The following is a 21980-nucleotide window of genomic DNA, read 5'->3' on the forward strand; positions in this document are numbered from 1 at the left end:
TGCAGGGATCCGGTTTGTTTAGTAGTGCGACAAGTGGCATCATTTCAACATTAAAAAGCAGAAATAAGTAGCTTCCTTGGTTCGACAAAAGGGGGAGTTTGTGTGTTTCAACGTTCAAACTGTCTTCTCTCTGTCAAACATTCAAGTCCACCGAGTCCCTCATCTTCGGTATCAAAAACAAACACTCCATTCTTCTTGTTTTGGGAGAGAGTTTGCAAAAATCAACCATACAAAGATCTGAGAATGTGCACAATGTGTGTGTGTGTGTGTGTGTGTATTTTGAGTCTTTGCGCATGGGCTATGAATACTCAGCATCAGGGAACTTACTTTTATCTTCGCTTCAAAATGTCAAACTCAAAGCAATTGGGGGTACACAACCTTTCAGCCTTGGTAATATGGAGCATCATTGAGAGGGAGAGAGAGAGAGAGAGTGTGTTAGAGGAATGAGAGCCTTGGTGAAGATAGACAGAGCGGGCATGTGTTGGAGAAAGAGAGCGACAGAGCGTGATAGAGGATGGAGCGAGGGGGTTGGCTAAGAAACCGTTGCGCAATTTGTCTTCATGCGGGCCCGGCCCCTCGCAGCATCCTGTGGGCCCGGGCTATTTACCTTGACAAGCTTGTTGCCTCCAGTGCAATAGGTGATTTACCTCTCGCCGCGCGGCACTGGCCAACATCCCCTTCTGGGAGCAGAGCAGAGTAAATCAAAAGTCTGGACTTCGCCGTTAATCACTAATTACAGGTTGGATGGTGAAGGTTGATCCTTCCTTGGGGGCTGAGTCCCTCAGGCCTCAAATCAGACCCCAAAAAAAAAAAAGAAAAAAAAAGGGAAGCCAAGGCCACTCCCTCCTGTGATAAATCTTTCACAGAGGAGGCGCAGGACTCAGAGTGTTTGAGACGGCTCCAGCAGCCCAGACTCCCATCTCTCCGAGGAGTTTCTCATTCAGGTCGGATTCCAGCCCTCGCTCCCTTCTTCCCTCCCCTCTTTCCTCCATCCACCGGCTAAAGCTATGATGGAGCCCGCCTGGCTTTCTGTCTGCCGACTTTCTTCTTTAAATTCTCCCTATAGCCTCGCACATTTCGATGCCCTCTGGGGATCAGCGGCAAATCGAGTTTGTTGCTTGCAGGGTACAGCGGCAGCATTAAGATACAAGGGGGCTGTAATTGAATGGTTAGGGAGGACATTATTGAAGGAGATTTTTGTCAGCATATCCACCCACCATCTCCTTAACATTACGCAGAAGGCCAAGTGGCGGAATGGGGTTGATCGGCTGGCTATGTTGCCATCATTGTCAGGGGAGGAGGAGGATCCTGGATTAGCCAAGTGTGACTGATGGAATATCCATTTTTCTTAATTCTTTACTTTCTGCATCAGAGCGGATTTAATGTTTTTTACTTTCCCTGCTGTGTTCTTGTTCTCCTATTTATGGATTTCTTTGGGGTCATTGTCAGTTTTTGGGTTGCTCGGCATTTTAAATGATCTTCATCCTATTTTGGTTGTTTTTCTTTCTTTTTCTAGCTCAGTGTTTCCTTGCAGCATTCAACCTCACAAGATGAGCAGTTTTAAAGAAGCCCTGCAAAAGCAAGAGGTTTTTGTTGGCATAACTGCGTGTAGCAGATGTAATAATCAATAATTGATTCATATCAAAATATGTAATGATATTTAATAAAAGAGTTGTGAATCATAAACCCATGAATTAGTGTAAAAGGGTCAAATTGAGTGACGGTTGATCAGTTTTAAGATTAAAGATTCTTCATCATCATCATTATTATCACATTTCATCTTTCAATCGTCATCTGCAACACAGCTCCTTCATATTTTTTTTCATTTCTTTCCAGTTATTTATTTCCCCTCTGTCCATGCTGGCTCTCGTATCACCCCTGACTTCCACTGTCAAGTCTTTATTACAGACAAACAGCTTTTAACCGATCAAGCGCGTCCCATCAAATGATCACTGTCACATTAAGATGTCCACGGGGGAAATGTTCCAGTGACTTTATGAAGTTGGTTATTTCTTGTCATGTTCCATTTAAACCCCTCCTTTCTCAAACAAATACAAGTGACGGGTTATGTTCATGACAAGAGAAATTTCCCTCTGTGCCGGCTAACACAAAACATGTTTATCATCTATTGAAAGAGACTGGCTGATGAATGAATAGTCTCATGTTTGCTTTTTTGGAAAAGAAAGACTGATTGGCTCATAAATTAATGTTTGAACCTACATTCTAATGACTTATTTTGCTTGCGTGTGATGTGCGTTTATGAGTTAATTTAAATAAAATTAATTCAAATATCTACAGTTAAAAAATGAAATACATGATCTAGAAACTATCTTGCTGTGGGACCACACCAGCCATGACGGCAAATCAAACCTGGGGCGTATTTCACGCTGCTAAAGATCACATACATAAACATCATGCCCAACTGCTTGCTATTGCAAGATGGCAGAACATCTGTAATGTATGATACAGTCTGATGCAACGGCACAGCAATATACACCGACTTCGTGCAGCTCATGATGTTACATTTTGGTCAACCCTGTCACACAGGTGTTGGCTCAACAGTGCGTTAGGATTTGAGGTCAACATTTGCGACCGTTGCATTGAATTACATTTGACTGTTCGGTGTTTTTGTCCCTGAAGCAGGAAGGAAAGTTAGGCAGAAAAATATTTATATTGTTGTGTAAAGCTGTTTCTGGCTGAACACAATAAGACGAACATCTCATAATATAAAAATAGCAGCCTGGGTAAAAGTGATTTTCACCTGGATTTTCTATATATTCCCATGAAACCCAAAACTTGTTTTATTTCCTAAAGGAAGAACAAATTGATCACAGTTTACAGGAATCTATGAATAGAAAGTGAAGAGAAAAATGGTGTGTGGGAAAATTTGAAAATGCTAATTCGTTTTTTAATTGTGGTTTTCTTTAATCAGTTTATTTAATGAAATCATACAGATGGTGGTATGAATTATACTTTTGTTTTATCACAATACTGTACTGCCTCACAAATGACCACACAAATCAACTATTAAAACTTTTAGTTATACTCTGCTAGGAAGAATTGCCTATTATTACTCTTCTAATTTTGATGAAATCCTGGCCGAACTTCAGCCGGGTTGCATCGGGCCAAATGAGAGATTAGAAGTCTTCGCTCGGAGCTTCCCACTGAAAAGAGTTCTGACTTGTCTCACAGCTCCGGGCTGATTGGCCTGGATCTAACGGACCAGCCGAGTTCACAGTTCAAAGACACAACAAGTGCACCAAAAACCGCAAATGACTGAGAAGGTTAAAAAGCGCCCAGAGGCCGCCGGTACGGGGCCACCGGATATCGCGCCGTAATTGAAGGTGCTCTCATCCCGACTCTCTGGACCTTGGCAAGTGAACACTGTCCGCTGGACCTGCTCTTTCATTAGGTTTTGTATTTCATGCCCTTAGGAGCAAAACAAATTGAGTCTCTGTTTCCTTTTGCTCTGTTGCTCATTATCTGTTGCTGATTAAAATGCATTCTCTCACTGGCAGCGTTACATAATACCACCACAGAATGGACGAGGGCACATTGTCCCATCCAAAAAATACTGGACACACAAAAAGCCTTAACTAGGCATGCTGACCTCTCACCAACCCACCCTGGCTTTTATTAATGGCAGCATTATCTCTCAGTTATGAGTAGAAATGAACCACAGATCCATTAACCACATTTCAACGTCGCCAGAAACATGTTTCAACACATATTAAATGTATTGCAGGAATACTTGAGCAAAGCTCTGCTGCTCGCCGAGGTCTAGGCCTGTGTTTCCATGGGGAGCCTCACTGGCAGCACGTCTTCTTTCTTTTTTTTGTGATACTTTTTTTAGAAAGGATGCACTCCTGGGCTTTTACCACAATGTAGAGAGCCTAGCTTATTTTAAACCAACTTCTAGTTCCGTTGCAGCGCGCTTCAGGTGAGGTTTCATCAGACCAGCAGCCTCTGTGCCTCCCAAAGCTGGCAGCTCTGTAACCGTTAGCTAAAAAAAGAGCTGCGCAGTGGTGCACCCAGGGTCCTGAGAGATACAGATAGAGAAAGTAGAACTTCCATTATGGTATCAGGACATAAATTATGCAAAGTATTTGCAGAGCATTTAACTTAATTCCTTCCCATTACTCTGCAAATTGCAAACGTTGTGCTGCCTCTGTGCATCTTTAACAAACAAAAAGCACATCTGCCTGCGTAGCACTACAGCAGCTAATTGAGACACTTGTGTTCTGTATTCTTGTTTTCAGGCTTCATTAAGAGGAAAATGTGGGCAGAACATGAATTGCAATGTGAATGATCTCAGTGGGTTTATTCTGCTGAATTATAAAGCTGCTACAATATAGAGGTTCACTAAGTATAGGCAGTTTTCCTCCATTTTTCAAGTAGGCAAATTAAAAGTTTTACAAAGAACTGGAACTGTCGGCTCTTTTATTTAGAGCAGTTTAATTTACTTTCTCAACATTTGGATTGAGTCAATATCCTTAAAGGTACAACAAATAGGGGACAGCATTTCACCTCTATAAGATAAGATAGATAAATACTTTATTCATCCCCAAAGGGAAATTAGTTAAATAAGATAAGATATTCCTTTATTAGTCCCGCAGTGGGGGAATTGCAGGATTACAGAAGCAGACAGGTAAAGTGCACACAAGAGACACATAGTCAAATAAAAAAGTAATATAAATAAACAGTAAAACAGTTGTAAAAACAGTAAAGAATCCGCAATATTATATATACAGACAAAATAAAATGTATTTATATTGCACCAGTTGAAGTGATTAAAGTGACCAAAGTGATTGAAGTGTGTTTTGCTATTGCTGGGTCCATACAATCTAAATACATTGGTTATAAAAATCCTCTGGTGTCGCGCCGGCCACTTGTGTGCTAACTGTGCCGCTAACGGGGGGCTTCACGGCCCAGTGGACAGGACGAGGCGAGGGTGTGAGTTGTTTTATCATTCCTGCCACCCACTTTGGACATGATCCAATAAGCTAATATCCAAAACATACACGGTTTTGACAAGCTGCCTGCGTAGCTCTACTTCTGCATCTCCTCAAGTTGGATTTAGCACATCCTGGACGCTACAGTGACGCTCGTTTCAGATATCTCTGCAACACAATACATAGACGTCTATGACGTCACCACTGTAACCTCCTCACATCCCATTGATAATTCGGGCCATATCTTGAACGTTGCACCTTGGAGACAATCTGTCTGACGCTGTGTTGTTTGTCGTCCTCTCGCCAACAGATGTGTACCTGCTCACGCTCCCAGATGACCAGAAAGTGAGCGTCACCACAGTTACCGTCGGCCAGAGCGCCGTGTTGACGTGCGCCATCGCAGGGGAGCGGAGGCCTCCCATATTGTGGAAGAGAAACCACCAATATCTCAACTCCTTGAACCTGGAGGACATCAACGTAAGACCCACTTCACTCTCACTGATCTTTCGCTTTATGGATGGGTACATGGGTGCATAAGTAGAATATGTAGATAGGTGGTAGAACCAAGGACACATTAATAGGTAGATAGATGCATGATGGTATTTATATAAATAACATATGCGGTGCACAGGTGTCATCAATTCTTAACTACTGACATGGAGCAAGAGCTGCAAATGTGAGATTCTTTCCCATCAAATTTAAACTTTCTTTTTTTTGGCAGTCGCTCAGATTGTCAGCACGTTTTATTTGACTGTTGGCGCTGGCTTTGTATTCGTAGGTCTGACAGTAATCCAGGATGTCAGTTTGTGCTCATGTTGCCTGTGTTCAGAGACTGCTGGGAGGGACAGGGATTTCAGACAAAGAAAGGGGATGAAGGGGGTTCAGCCCAAGAGGAAGAACCTACTTTTACGTGTGTGTGTGTGTGTGTGTGTCTGTGTTAATTGGCATGCACGGCACCCAGACAGCCCCCTGTGTCACTTCCATCCACATCAAAGGGAGCACTGGTACTTATGTGGCGAGATACAGAGGAGCCAGACCTCTTCCGCCCGACCCTTTTCCCCTCCGCTTGTCAGGGCTGACCAAGATGAGTGTCATGCTGCTGTGCATAATTAAGTCAACAGTGTCGCAGTAGATAAAGGGAGACCCAGCGAAGCCACTAATGTATCATTAAATGTTGATGACCCTTAAAATGAGTAAGAGGCGGCCAGCTGTCGCCAGTCATCCTTGGCACCATCAACTGGCTCTAAACTGGTGCGCTGGTTCTGGTTGCCGGTGATGTGTGAGCGCCGTCGACACCATTTTTTTCGGCAGCTTTCCCACCGCTTGCCTTTTAATGTCGTTTTCTATAATATATCAAGAATGCTTTTAAGCAATTTATGGACAGAAATGATTTATGCAAGTGCAGGCTGTAACAAAAAGAAAGAAATGTCAAGACAGATTATTTCCTGAAAACGCTTCTGAATATCTTTTGGAAGATTTATACGAGGAGAAAAAAAAAACAGAGAGGTGCGAGGTCTTGTAAGGTGATCGACGCAGGCTTTGATCTATCTTGCGATTTTTTTTGTTACTTTTTTTTACCAAGAGCTGTTGCAGTTCTTTCTTTTTCTTGTTTGCAGATTGAATAGAGCTTCTGTCTCATCTCCTGATTTCGCCTGAAGACACATAGCAGAGTTCAGTGTCCCGAGCAGAGGTGGTCTTTATCTGCGCTTCACACGCAGTCATCAGTTCCCCGGGGACTAATATCAGATCTCGCACAGCTGTATTTTCAATTCAAAAGTCAGCTCAGAGATGAAAAAAAAGCTTCTGCTGCCAAACGCTGTTCAGTACATCCATTGGAGCCACACAGAAGAAAAAAGCTCTGTGTGAAGTTAGTCAATAGCTGGAATAATGAAAGCATGAACCATCATAGACATGACATGACCCATTAACTTTTCTAAATTGTTGAACATTGCTGTAATTTTACATCAAAACTTTTTCTGTGGAATCATAAAGGCTTCCTTTTTTCCCCTCCTGTACTGAGAGAGTGGAAAGAAGAACAAACTGTGGTGGTTATCAATCAAAGCTTGGCCTTTTGTGGCTTGCAACCATCAGACTGCCGGAAACATCAAAATGTGATTTCCGTCCACAAAACCTTGAGTTTTTCTCTAGCTTGAGTTATTTATCAGAGATCTAACCGAGAAAAAGAAGGATGCAACTGACACTGAACCACTTTTGTACGGTCAGGATCTTTACATTGTCGGCATGTAATTGTTGCATAGAAATACACTTCCTCCGTCTCTATGCAGCATGCCGGGGTGACGCCAGTTCAGCTTCATGAAGTGAGTCTGCGTTACACGACCGCAGGGACTAATCTGTGTCCTCAGACTGAGAGCGCTCACTGTACTTTGACCCCGAGCTCTGCCGTTGTCAGATTACATGTTTTTTTTGTTGTTGGTGTCCAACAAATCCGGAGTTTACAACCTCTGCAAGTGCACAGATTTTCTCCAGAACAGCGCGTGAATCAGCGTGAGTCTCTTGTGGCTCATCAGAAAACTGTGTGCAAACCACGGAGCACCGAGAGAAAGCACCAACGGAACATTAGCTGCACACCATCGCCGGCTTAATCCAGATTTATTTTTGGCTCTCAGACTTCCAGTCAATCATTGTTGGCCCTTCCAGAGAGGAGAATGGATTTCATCGGCACCTGTTATCCACAGACTAATTCGAAATTGCCTCGCAGACAATTTCTGCATAATTGCCGGCTGTTAATATTTGTGAGCATCGACTGCCAGACTTAATTACAGTCGTATTCCTGTGAGTACACATGCAGTTTATGACGTCTAATCCTGCAGACCTTCCCAGTTTAGAATTTTTGATATTTGAGAAATTTTGTCGACTGAGTGAATCGCACATTAATCCTAGTGGTGCGCTTGTGTTGAGTTCAATAGAGCTTCTCTAAATTTTGACAAAGCAGCTTACTGTAATTCCATGAAGTTGACAGTTGCTGGCTATTGCATCATCATCCAAGGCTGTCAGTATTTCAATCCTCCCTGAGTGGCCGAGCCAAAGACATAGTCGCGTTGTGTGTGTGTGTGCGCGCGCGCGCGCGCGTGTGTGTGTGTGTGTGTGTGTGTGTGTGTATACATTCATGTTTGCGTTTGGGAATGGTGGAACGAGTTCAGAAGAACATTTGATATTTTGTAAGTCTTTAAAAGTTTAGAAAGATTGTTTGTTTAAAGCAGCTACTCTGAGCAGGATATTCTGATTGGACATGTCAACTAATTTGAAAGGTTCTTGAGAAACTAAAATCTTTGATTCAGTCATGATGAAACATGGATTTATTAAAAATAGTAAATATGTTTTGAAGACTGCAGCTTCAACAGGAATAGACGTAACGCAGGAAGCTGTACAATGAGAGTTAAATTGTTATTATTCTCCTTCTTTATCTTGTTCTTTAGAATATGTGTTTTTATCTCCCATAATGCTTTGGTGCCTTAACCTTGTGGGTTTAATACTATCTCTGCATTGTTGAGATGTCCCATATGTAACATAAAATGTATGTGATCATTCATAATATCTACATTTTAGTTTTGATAAGTGTGTCAATACTGTAGTATTATGTGCAGAATGAACTTGTGCAACATTTTATGTCAATTCCCACATATGACTAAACACAGTGTCCTGTATTATTATACATCCAACTTCTATCAAGACGTTTTTTTTTTCATCTTGAATTGTCTGAACCACCAATCAATATCACTGGTATATTATCAACTCATTAAATCAACACTGATGTCTGCAGCATCCTGTGAACAGCAGCGGTGATGTCACCTGTTTTTAAATGTATTTATTATGTGTTTTTTTTAACATAACCTCTTAATGTTTGACTTCTGTTTTCCTCCCCAACAGATCCCGTCCCAGGTAGGGTGTTTTTTTGTGTCTCAACAGACTGACATTGCTTCACTTTTTTCTTCTTTTTTTTCACAAAAAAAGCCCATAAAGCCACTGAGGCGCCGACAGCAGATGCATGATGCTGTTGTCATACACATCAAATACGTTGAACATTATGCTTGTTTTCTTCCATCAGCTGCACCATTCACATCCAAAACAAACAATATGGTGAAATCAAAGCATAAAGGATGAGGCTGACAATATATATTAGTACATTTTTTTGTTATTGTCAACAAACCCTGTGAAAAAGCCAAAGCCATGTGTCCATCTCTTAATGCTCTGACTTCCCCAGCCGGCCCGTGGCTCTCAGTCTCCACCACTTCCATGCACTTTGAAGATTAAAACCTTCAAAAGCGAGTGACAACAAATTATAATTAATGAAATAAAAAGTCTCAATAATCTCCCAAACAGCTGGGCAAAATAAACAACAGTGGCTTTGCTCATACTAACGAAGGAACACGCCACTCAGTGCAGAAGTGTGGCTTATTGATGTAGATAAAATAGCGTAAATTCACCGGCAAAATCTCTTTCCAGAAACTGTCTTCTTTACTCTGAGCGATCGGAAGTGAGCAATCACCACCAATAAGTTCTGTTGGAGGTTTCTTTGGCTGAATCTTTTTTTTAAATGTCGTATCTCAGCGCTGCGAGCACCAAAAATATGATTGCGTTCAACTCTATTATATTGGGGTGGAGGCTGAAATGTTAGCGTTCTGAATATCAAAAACATCGGCACGATCTGCGTGGTTAAATACCACCAGACAAGTGAGAAAATATGATTTTTTTTTTTTATTTGAGTGCGCTTGCACTTAAATGTCAAACTACCCGCCATGTTTTTGTCGTGGTGTATGTTTCTCTCCCTCTCACACCTGCGGGTATTTTCACCCAACGAATTGTGTCTCGTAACGTTTCCTGAGGCCTCGTCACCGGTAGAGGTTAGCGATCCGACGAGGTGGCTCTTTATTGTCCTTTCAGAGGGCGACCTGGCACTGACAGCTTTATTAATTACACTTTCTTGAGGGCCGCGGCCTATTTGTAAATCCACCTCTACCCGCCCTTGTCACCCTTCTCTCTGAGTCGTCGAACACCCGGCCTGCTTTGTCTGCAGAGCGCCGGGCGCCGCTGATAGCCGAGGTGAGGGTGGCGAGATGAGGTGGAGGAATCATGTCGACAGCCTCCGCCGTGGCTCGTTCCACCCCTCTGAGTTTCATTCCTCCCCACCCCACCCATTCATTTTTCATTTAAGAAGGTGACACAATATGCTCTCAGCCCAAGGGGCCAAAACGCACCATCGATTTCCCCTCATATCGTGAAGCTCTGATGCTTCACTCAGCAGGAGCCCTTTACCGGGGCCCGTGAGTTAGATCGGCGCTCACCGGGACCAACTGATAAGCACGCCGCACGGCTGACTCTCCTCGCTTGTCAGCAGACGTTTAAAGGAGAAGCTAAATGCCAAGATGCAAACAGCCGGCAAAGATGTGATCAAAATGTTAAAAGCTAGTTAATTAGAAGGAAAAAAAAGGCACTTTTTCCTGTTATGAACTCTTCGTAAAGAAGATCGTTAATTGGGGTTTTGTCTTTTCATGAAATGAATACTGTGTTCGGTTATGAGCCGCGAGGAGCAGAGGGGGCAGATTTATATACATTCTTTGAGAGCAAAGTTCACCCCACTGAAAGATATCTGCATGTTTTTTTAATGCATGGCAGCAATCAGGGACGGACACGTTTCGGCACTTGGCCTTCGTCACGTTAGTGGGCACTGAAGAAGACTCTAATGAAGGCTGTTGGAGCGCATTCATTTCTGAAAAGCCGCCGTGCGTGAGAAAGAGGTGAATACCTTCTATTGTGAGCATGTAACTTATACCTGAAGATGTAGTTACTTGATTTACTTCATGTGCTATCTTTGAGAATTCATTAAAAAGCAATCTGACACATCTTCTTGGCAATACATCACTCTGCAAATCAGCAAATTGTATTTGTGTGAACATTCAATATGTCGGTAAGCAATTCAGACTTGACATTACCAACAGTCTAATGTGCTATATAATATACATCTATATAATATACATCTATCAACAGGGATAAAATTGAACAAAATTAAGAGGAAAAAAAAGACCACAATAGCAGGTACAGATGCATGAGAAGTGATGGTTAGCCAAATCAATGCTACCTTAGTTTATGCTTTTACGTGTGCTTGTATACGTTTCTGAATTACATATCGCTTCAAATAACAAATGATTCATCACGGCCAATGCTATATTCTACAGTAATTGCAAAACATGTGTCGAAAGGTGCATGCTCACCTCTGTCTCTGTCCTGCAGACAAGTACGACCCCCATCTCTGGAATCATTTTAAGTCAGAGAACATTTGATAAAGAGCTTTTATTCTTAAGTTTGTGAGTGGGAGTAAAATATATATTTTTCCACTTTAACAGAGCAGAAAAGGTTGTCTCTGTTGTATAGGAAACAATCAACACCCCCTCTTTTCATGCAGTTTGTTCATTTTAATACCACAGTAACACAACATATAATCCAAAAACTCATTATGATGACTCTCCTTTGCCAAGATGGCTTTTTACTGCAGTGTGATCTTAAAACTGTGGCACATATTTATTCTTTGCCAAACGGATTCATCATACCGGCGCACCGTCAATGGGCTCATTAGCTTTGGGGGCTTCTATCTGTGCTACAGCTGAATAACTAATTATTCAGTTTGCTCTCTTTTCTTGTCCGGCAACATTTTCTTTGTGTTCGCTTGCTTAATTCGTGTGCCTCACTGGGGACTTTTTATTTTTATATATTTTTTTTCTCACGTTGGCTGTGTTACTGCCTACGGCATATTTTGGCAAAGCTGTGAAGGGAAGTTCAACCTCAGCTCCTATAACAAGTGTATGGAATAAACGGTGCAGCCATAATATGTACGGTCAAATTGTTCTCATTCAAACCCCAATTTTTGACAAGAACGCAAAAGAAAATCGCCTGCATATATTTTAGCCTTAATTATGTCTAAATGTACACCTCAGTATAATTAAACGGTGAGTTATAGTCATTGAATCATTGAAATGTCCACTGTGAACCCAAACCCCAAACAAGAGCACCTTTTTTTGAAGTGAGGCACAAGGGTTAATAATCACCACACAGCATGAATCAATCATATTTAATTTGGCTCTTCATTACTGCACTCATGAAGCTGAAGTGCAACACGTGTTGTGTATTTGTGGGTCATGCATGTTGTCCTTTTCAGGGACAGTGACATTTTAAATGAGCACTAGCAGTTATTTTGATTGACCGTATGTCGGCAGCACTACATTGCCCTGTTTTTGTTTTGAAAGCAGCTAACGCCGTGTAATTTATATGCTAATCAATTATAGCCTCAGTCCTTTTTCTTCAGATCACTTTCCTCTGATTAGAAAAATGACACGTACGAGGAAAACCATTTTTCTTAACTGTGACTTTGACTTTTTCCCCATTCGTTTTCCGTGGCACCAAATAACGTCAACTTTTGACTTACATTGATGGACATTGCTCTACATGTGTCTTTTTTTGAAAGATTGTCAAACGTCTCATCGCCTGTGGTTTGGAGTATGTTTATCTTGTCATCTGCACACTGCAGGCTTGTTGCATTCATATGAAACCGTTCATTTCCAGCTTCAAATGCCTTCTAAACATCACCGCTGCAAAGAGACCGCCACTTCTTTCTTTGAGTCATGAAGACCTTTTCTTTTTCTCTCCTTTGTCTCGCTTGCAGGACTTTGGGGATGACGGCTCACTGTACATCACCAAGGTGACCACGACCCACATGGGCAACTACAGCTGTCATGCTGATGGCTACGAGAAACTATCCCAGACCCACACTCTTCAAGTGAATGGTAAGACACTAACGCAATGGATGAATGCTCCTAATTATCAACTGCTTCCACTGTTAAAGACCAACTGAAATGATGCCATTTGTTTTGTCTGCTCCATCGTATCTGCTCTGTAAACCACAAAAAAAATCAGACCCCCTTGTTTTGCATTAATTTGATGTAATACCGCTCTGCTCTCCGTCTATGTAAATGACCGTATTTAGATACAGCCAATTAAATCTGGCATGAAGCAGAAACGTGAGCGCTGCATCCTTGGCAGAGCGGACAGTCACTCTGAGCCGGACAGCACCTTGCTACAAAACACTTTGCACAACCGTATTGGCTTCCCTGCTGAAGTCCCCGTCTTATCTGATTCACGAACAGGAACACAACATGTGTCTCATTCCCGACGGTGTAACACTCCGACTACCGGCGGCTGTTGACCAAACAAGACACCGACAAGCCCCTTCAGCCGAAAAGGGAGAATTTCTGATATTTCCCTACAGACCATCAGACACTATAAGGATCGCAGATAGGAGTATTAGATTCTAGATCAACTTAAAGACGGCTAGTTCTGCTTTTGTACAATTGACTGACTTGTCCTCGGTCAAAGGGATTTGTTCAAACAGCTCTTATCTATGTCACTGGGACATCTGCTTCTGTAGATTCACTTGATTAAGTGGGAGTTATTGCACTTATTTCTTTGGCTGGTGGCTCAAGCTTTGAACCCAGTTCTGCTTCCAAAATGAATCAATGTGGGTGATTCTTTTCATTTTAAACATATTTTATTTAATACCGGTGGCAGGACACATCTCCTGGCACTACGGGTGCAGCAAATTAAAGTCAGTGGAAGAACACATGGCTGGGTTATTATTCCTGAAAGGGTCCCTCCCCAGCAGTACTTCAAAGTCTCTGTGAATCCTCCTGCATGTGTACTTATTTGTCAGGGTATTGTGTAGTATTGTGAAGGCAAATACTGCTAGAATAAGTTGCGCCGTCTGGCTGGACCAGCTTCTAACAGGCAACAACTTACCTGACTTCCAAATAAAAGACGTGGGCCTAACCTAACCTGAAATCCTGCACTCCTTCCCGGCCGCGTCGCCCGCCCGACTCCGTGACTGTCAGCTTGCAGAATACTTCACAGTGAGGGTTATCGGCCACTGTCCATCACTAGTTTCTAGGGAAAACAACAACAAAAAAGCAGTGTTTGCAGCAGCGCGCCCCTCTCTCTCTCCCTCCTCTGCTCTCCCTCTCTCTTCACTCATGTTAGGTAAGACCTGCCATCGTCAGACTGACGGACAATCTGGAATAACAAATAACAATCTCTGACAGTGACGCTCGCCGCCGCGTCTGTCCATGTTTACTCCGTCTTTCATTTTAGCCCAAAAGAGGGTTGAATTAAAAAAGAAACGTCACCGTTGTTAAAACTTTGACCCGTGAATTGCGCAGTCAAGTAGTAGAAAGTGTTATCTTGATGCATCGAGTTTTTGGAAACAGAAGTCATTCCACCAGCTCTGTGTCAGCCCACCGGACCAGGAACTGCAGCAGTGACCTCACACGCTGCTTCTAGTCTAGTCGCTCTGCTCAATATTTATTTATCACCCATGTTGGACCCATAACATCACTTTATCTTTGTCTCGATGCCTGCGATCCGAGAAGAGTTACTGCTAATGAATCTGAGATAGTCGTGAACCCGCCATGTGAAGCCTGGAACGGAGCACGTATGGAGAGGGCCAAGGTGTATCGAGGATAGAGGTTGTGTGATTGAGCCTGTTTTCTGGTGCTAATGAATTGAATGTGAATAAACCACATAGCTCCCCGTCTTCATTACATTTGACAGACAGTTCATTATCAATTCTTCCAATAGATTACCCCAAGGTTAATTGCAATGATCCACGGGTTTTATTAAACCAAGTATTGTGTTTACGGAAACAGGGCGGATCTCGTGAGACCTGTGACTTTTGGTCGTAATTGATACTTCCGAAACTTCCAGATGACCTTTTCTACATGCAGACTATGAATTTCCCATTCATAGTCGGGGAGGAGTCTCCAAGGACCCGCTTATCACCGCGGCATGCCTGCTGACAATTTTTAAAACTCAATTAGGGAAACAGCTGAACGAGTAATTCTCAAAAAACTGGATTCGGAGTGCTGTCCATCACTCGGAGGCCACAGGAGAGTGAGAAGAGATACAATATTTGGATTTTATTCAGAAGAGCAGATGACATTTAGACTGGAGGTTTTTTCAGGGTAACTTTAGAGAGGTTTCTCTTCGGCAAGGTTGTACAGTTTGTGGAGGATCATTCTGCAGTTTTGGACTTTCTCTCTCTCTCTCTAACACACACACACACACACACACACACACACACACACACACACACACACACAAACACACACACTGACTCAGCAATGTCCCTCGTGGACTCCACCCATACATATTCTGTATCGTCCGTTTGCCTTTATTGTCAGTCAGCCTCCTTTGTATTGTCTGCACTATTATCTTCCAAGATGTACATTTTGTTATGATTATTTATTATCTGCAGAATGCCATGTCGGCTCTTGTTTTGTTTGTTTAATCCATGGCCCTTTCCTTTGTTGCCGTGACCCCACTCCACCCACAGGAATCAATAAAGTTGCATCTAATTTGCCGTGTGGCTGCAAAGTTGGTCCACTCTCCCAGCCACTTTAGCAGAAAACAAATTGTTTTTTGGGGGCAAATTAATGAAAGTCTTGGTTGAATCATCAAATACACCAACCACTTCTGCTGCTGGAAATAAACACAAATTTATTTTTCCACTCTGGGAAGCTGCATTCATTTCCAAAACGTAATTTGAAATTTAAGTATTTCTGATGGGTAAAATGCAACAATATGGATCCTAATAGTATGTTTACTTCTGCCTGGCAGCATCATCTTTCAAGAGGTAGCTCTTGCTGTTTGCAGACATTAATGATGCATAACACATACATTACCAATGCGGTATACATGTGCAGTTATTTGTCATTGTCATTCATTATTGCCCTCTCGCTGTTTTTGAGAAGGATCTAGCAATACGCTTCTGGGAGTTACCACCTTATCCTGGTGGGAGGGTTGTGTGCCTCTGTAGCCCAGACAGTCACGTTGTTGGGGTTACCATTAAGACCTGTGGGGCCTTGCTGGGTGGTAATGTGAGAATGCCCAGCATGTAAGCCTGCAAAGTTAGCTGCATGTGGCAGGATGTGCTGTGCTGATCCCTCGCTACACAACTGGCACTCAGGACCTAGATGTCATCATTTCCGTGGGAAGAGGCCGAAGCCGCACCAAGTAGATCTGCAGTGGTTGAGCTCACCTTGAGAACCAGAGACTTTTACCGACGCTGGATGGTCCCATTTTCCAGGGTTGGTGAGCTGTTGGTGGGATATTTGCGTGTTGGCGGCATCCTGGAACCTTCATGGTTTTGTAAGGGAGATGAAAGATAGAGAAACCGAATAGCTGACTCATCTTTTCTGTCATTTTTACACTAAAAATTGATTGGTTCCAACTCCTTAAATGTGACTCTTAATGTTCAATAAAAAATCTGACCCGCAGCCATATTATGTTAAACATGGAGCTTTCAAGTGGAAAGATGAACTAAAGCTGTTCTCAATCTAAAAACGTACATACAGTACATGTTCCATCCGTTCCGAAAGAGATTTTTTTTTATCTGTTTTTCTTAAATATTGCAACATGTAGCAAACATGTTTCGACATGCCAATTGGTATCAAATTTGATTTTCATAGAATTGTGCATTGCTTCTTTAAAGAAAAAGACCATACACAATCCTTTACAATGCAATATATATATATATATATATATATATATATATATATATATATATATATATATATATATATATATATGTATATATTATCCATTGCTCATTCATCTTTTAAGACACTAAATTGCCTTATTTTAATCATATTATTTAGAATCCTTGCAGTTAAAAAATAAAATAAAATGCGCAAATAAAAGAAGAAAAAGATTGCACTCTGAAGATGACACGTCCTTCGTGGTAGAACTAAAAAGCATGCAAACATAGCGGAACTCCTTGGAGATTCATTATGCGTCTTAATTCTTTCGTCCCAGATCTATTTTTAGAACAGCTCCAGCAGTTTTGACGTTATAGTTTTACCCTTGAAAAGTACTTTTTTTCCCACCGGCTATGTGATGCACATGTAATGCGTTGAGTTCCAGGTTCTGGATAAAACTGTTGGATTACTCCCACGTGTCTCAGGTGGGACAGTAATCACAGCTGGAAGAGGAGGCTTTCATCACGGTGTGAGCACATTCGTCACGGCCGTGTTTGTGTGTGTGTGTGTGTGTGTACGTCATGCTGAGCGCGTGCATGCGTGTGATAGAGAGCGAACTGGGTTGGTCACGGTTACCTAGTCAGTCATCACACTCCGATGCTCGCGGCCTGCCGCCGTTTGCCGGCAACAGCCGCGTGTTGAATCTGATTTCAAGAGTTGGAACAGCTAGTTGGAAACCTCCCAGCACCGTGATGCTGAAGTAGTCTCCTTGCCATGGTTTCTGCACGCCTGCTCGTCTTCTCGAGCCTCGCTGAGTGATCGACGACTGGCTGGGGGAGCTTTATGATGGAGCTGTCAGCCCTGCTGTGTCGCGTTCTCCTCGCTCAGAAACGCATCAGAATGCAACTTCTCTCGCATCTCGTCTGAATCGAGTTTCGAGTTGGAAAGAAATCCCACCTGCCGACTCGCTCCTTTCATTTTGTCGACCGTCCGGGGGAAAGGAAACGGTGATTTGCACGCAGGAATCGAGTTTACACATGCACAGTGGTGGAGTGTGTGTAAGCGACGTATTTTCAAAAGGCACAGAACACACTTTTTGGTGTTGAGAGGGAAGAGGAGAGTCTCGCGGTTCTGTGGAGCTAATAAGGCTGTTAGGGAAGCTGCAGATGCACAATCAGAGAGGCGAGAGCATTTATTTATGTCTTCAAGCAGAATACTGGATGCTGCCAAAGCTTTATAAAATGCTTTCAATAATTTAATCAATGCATTCATTTCTATCATTTAATGGCATTGAATATCAATGTATAAAAGTAGAGTCACTTCAAAGAGGGACGGATCTCTCTTCAGTCGCTCCCTGTGACGTTTATTCCTCTTTTCCCCATTAAAGGCTTTTTCTTGGGGAGGTTTTCTCTATGCAATGCGAAGGTCTCAGGACAAAGGATGTTTGTAGTTATGAATATTATATTCCATTTCCGCCAATAAAGCCGTCTCACTCCAACACGCTGTTTCCCTGAAAGCTTTACAACCCATTAAAGGACACTGTGAGACATTTCCCTAATTTTAATCCTTTGTTTTTCTGTCAAAATTCCCTTTTTTCACCTCCTATGAAATATTCTTTCTTGATTCATCTCGTAGCATATACATGCATTTATTCAAATATGATTTTAGGGCAACTAGGGAACCCTGCACATCAAATAAAACCGTACTTAAACTTGTGGATTGTCGGAGCCGGCAGAACAATACCACAGAGAGATGAGTGTTTTGTTTTGGTTGAAGAAAGATTGTTTTTAACACGAGGATTCGGTCTCATTACGGAAGACCCTCTGACTTCTGTTTCAATGTCACTTTAACATATAATTGCTGATATATGAAAAAAACTGTTCATCGAGTGATACAACTGAGCAATACAACTTTTTCCTCTTCTGTTTTATAGTTTCAATATCTGCAGATCTAGTCATTCATTCATTCTATTCAGTATCAATGACACCTGCATACACTTTAACGTCATATACAGTAAGTCTAAATGTGTTACACTCTATCAATACATATATACATTTAAGTTAATATTTCATCTTTTTTTATATATATGCATATAGTTTTCATTTCACTTTCATTCAGTATGTAGCTCAAGTAAAGGTGACCCTGATCCCACTGATATCAGACACATTTGTATAACTTTCCATCAAAGTATACCTTTCCATTATTTTTTATTCAACATTATAATTTGCACTCATCCAAAGAATTCCAAAACAGTTTTGTATATATATATAGATTTTCCCTCTTGGCTTATTGTCATTCTTTCATTCCACCTTAAGTGGGAATTTAATATTTTACAAGGCGGTATTGACCTCTATTAGTCTCTACTTCAATACCAGTAATAGACGTCTACAGCAATCCAGGCTGTGCATCCTCTCCCATATTCATAGTCACGTGGGGAATTCACTGGCACATGGTTTTTCTTAGATAATGGGCCTTTAACTAAGAAGTCACCATTATTGAGCTCTAGACAGCCGGTGGGAAGGAACTTGGCTCCTCGTCCACTTGGCTCTCTGACACTCCTCTCCTCCGAGTAATTGACAGACAGCAGCCACATTTCCACAGTATGGAGACGGGTAACGTAGGTACATATGCAGAGCAGATGCCTGACACCAAAATCGATAAGAAGCTAAAACAATGCAAACGGTGGTGTCACAGCTTCTTCTTTTTTAGCGTCAGGAATAAAGTGAGAAGTGATGAGCTCCATTGTTAAACAGTATATCAAAGGCAGGAATCCAGCACTTAGTGGAGATACCATTGATGTTTATCAAAAGTGATATTCTCTCCTACTTGTGTATTAGTGCTCTCACAGCGTGTGCTCAGGCCATTCTCCCTTTAATAACTCAATCTTTTCTAACTCAATTTAAACACCACTCTGTTTACTCAATACTTTTAAACCCGTGTAGAAACAACAATCACCACAAGGGCAAGGTGTTCAAGGACGATCCAATTTGGGCGCGAAGTATTTTAGTGTGGCAAAAAAAGTATGATGATTTACAAGTTCTGAGCCTGATAATCAGACACACAGCGATGTGTATGCATCCTGACAAAGTCATTATACGTTGGCAGGAAAGTGGCAGCGCTGCTGGTGAGGAGGAATATTCAGATTTAAGAGTTGTTATCTCTCTAAATTCACTGATAACAACGTTTACAGGTGTGTGCATCTCATCCACAGTGTTTATGTCAGTATTTATTTGTATCAATCTGGCTTAGCTCTTCAATTCTTCCTCTAACAATGGGAAACAACATCAAATAGACACAGCAACACACCTATTTGAATCGCTGAACAACTGAAAAATGGTCTGAAACCAGACTAGCTATAGTATAGTATTGTATGCTGTACCTTCTGGGCCTGCAATACCCCAAACAAAGCACATTTGTTCCCTTCATAATCATGTATTCCATATTCTTATCTCTAATAAGCTTTTTAATAACACATAATCGCTTAAATAAACTCATTTTGGACACCTGTCTGCTTAGCCAATATGCTGACTTTTCATACAAATATTTAAACAGAGCTTCAATGTTTACCAATGTAATTATGCCGAGCTGAACTGCGTAGAAACCTCACGTGGATGGAGACGTCTGAGGAAACTAGGCTGGGCGATTGAAGTTCTGGCGGGCCGGGTGTCCCTCCCACGCAGATGTTTTGTTGAATTAGGTCCATGAAAATCCTTCAGAGGACCCAGTTCCAACTTCTGCTCGGCCTCAGCCAACCTCTGTATACCAATTCGCGGCACTGATTACACCTGCACTTACACGCTCTGTAATTATGACCCTCCACACGCTGCTACTACTCCTCTTTCGCTGCAAGCTATCTGACTCCTGCAGGGGCGTCGGCAGCTGTGATTGGACGGCTTCAGCGTACCGACCATCTTCTGGGCATTCCATCTTCTCAAAGCTCACAAGCAATTTACTCAAAAAAGATGTGTGAGATGAGATGTGAGCTTGATGCCATGCCATCTATTTTCTATCAGTCTCAATGGCATCAGAAGATATTTCTATACACACTGTATTGGCTCTAACAAAAGACCATCCTGGTGATAAGATCCCTGCCATCTCTCCCCTTTTCAGCACCTGTTTCTAGATTAATTCTGAAGGCCAGACAAACACACAATCACACACTATATATGAATACAAATATGAAGTATAGCAATAGCATACAAACTGTATCCTGCAAGTATTTCTAATTAAATTGGAGCATCTCGAAGATAATCGGTGTTATGATGATTCAGTGTATTAAACCATTGAAGGCCCTCTTGGTAGCAGCTGGTTGAGTTACATTCAGATACTTCTCCTTTTTTTCCTTCACACTATTCACCACCCTCCTGAGAAAAACGGTGCATTGCTGTAATAAACGGTAATTACATCTATGTCAAGTTCTCTAATGTGAAGTGGCCCTACTTTTGATTTAAAAGCAGGTTTCTTGGAAGCAAATATCATGTTCAATTCAGATCCAAAGTGCTTGAATCACCGAGCATTCAGCAGAAATAATGCATGTGAGTCTGCACTACTTTTACTGTACTGTGTGTGAGTGCAGTGTTGAACCTAATACTGACCACTGTGGCAGCAATACATCTTTTTCTTGAACTAAAAGTCCCGTGGATCTATTTTGCTTTAATTCCAACGGCCAATTAATGCAACTTTGTTGAGATTGCCTTGGAGGATTTATTAATGAGGTGCTGACGGGAGTCCGGTCGATCCACGCTCGCGCTATTCGGCTGTTGATTAGTAGGTTGTTGTGGATGTGGGCCAGCAACATAGCTCCATGTTTTATGTGCCAAGACCCCAAAACCTCCTTCCAAGACCGACACACGCACACACACATTGATTGTGACCTTATTCTACTTGTTGAGTAAGACGTTTCTTCTGATCTCTTATCTGAAACTAATCTTGATATTAGATCATCTTAAATACTGTTGATATCTTCCCATTAATATACATTACTATGATTAATTCAGCATAACTTAGTTCTTCTAACTTCAGCCGTAGAAAAGGGTTGACCGTTGCCTGGCCTCCATAATGAGACTTAGTATCCTGCCAATGATCATATTTGGGATATTAATTTGAAACAGAGTGTAGTGGGACCGGGTTATTCAGCTCGATTAGTCTAATTATCCGGGTCTCTGATCGTTTGCATCAGTGCAAGTTACTCTTATTAAACTCCTCTACATCCAGTAAATCTGTCATTTCTGTATCGATTGAGTTTCACCTCAGTTTAGTTTCTGGACGCGTGTTGGATTACAGTTATCCGCTAACGGTATTTTTCATTATTTCTGAATCTGTCGATTCTTTCATTTATTTATTGTTTTTTCAGTAAAGAAAATAAATCAAGTTCAAATCCCAAAAGATTTGTCTTAATTAACGTAATACAAAGGAAAGCAGCATATTTCATACTTTAGAAGCTTAGTTTGGATTTGGAATACAGTTGACAGGTAATTCCCTATTGATCGAC

At 41.8% G+C, this 21980-nt stretch overlaps 1 protein-coding gene across 1 annotated transcript in view; it reads left to right on the forward strand.

Annotated features, from left to right (window-relative positions):
- fstl5 (follistatin-like 5) overlaps positions 1–21980 on the forward strand; it is a gene marked incomplete at both ends in the record, with an annotated part of 133481 nt that overhangs the window by 78656 nt on the left and 32845 nt on the right. Inside the window, 3 exons of the mRNA XM_079228589.1 lie at positions 5263–5429; positions 8841–8852; positions 12628–12748. Coding sequence (XP_079084715.1) covers positions 5263–5429; positions 8841–8852; positions 12628–12748 — 300 coding nt within the window. The remainder of the gene's footprint in view (positions 1–5262; positions 5430–8840; positions 8853–12627; positions 12749–21980) is intronic.

This window comes from Taurulus bubalis, assembly GCF_910589615.1.
Source record: "Taurulus bubalis genome assembly, chromosome: 13".
NCBI classification, from domain to species: Eukaryota; Metazoa; Chordata; class Actinopteri; order Perciformes; family Cottidae; genus Taurulus; species Taurulus bubalis.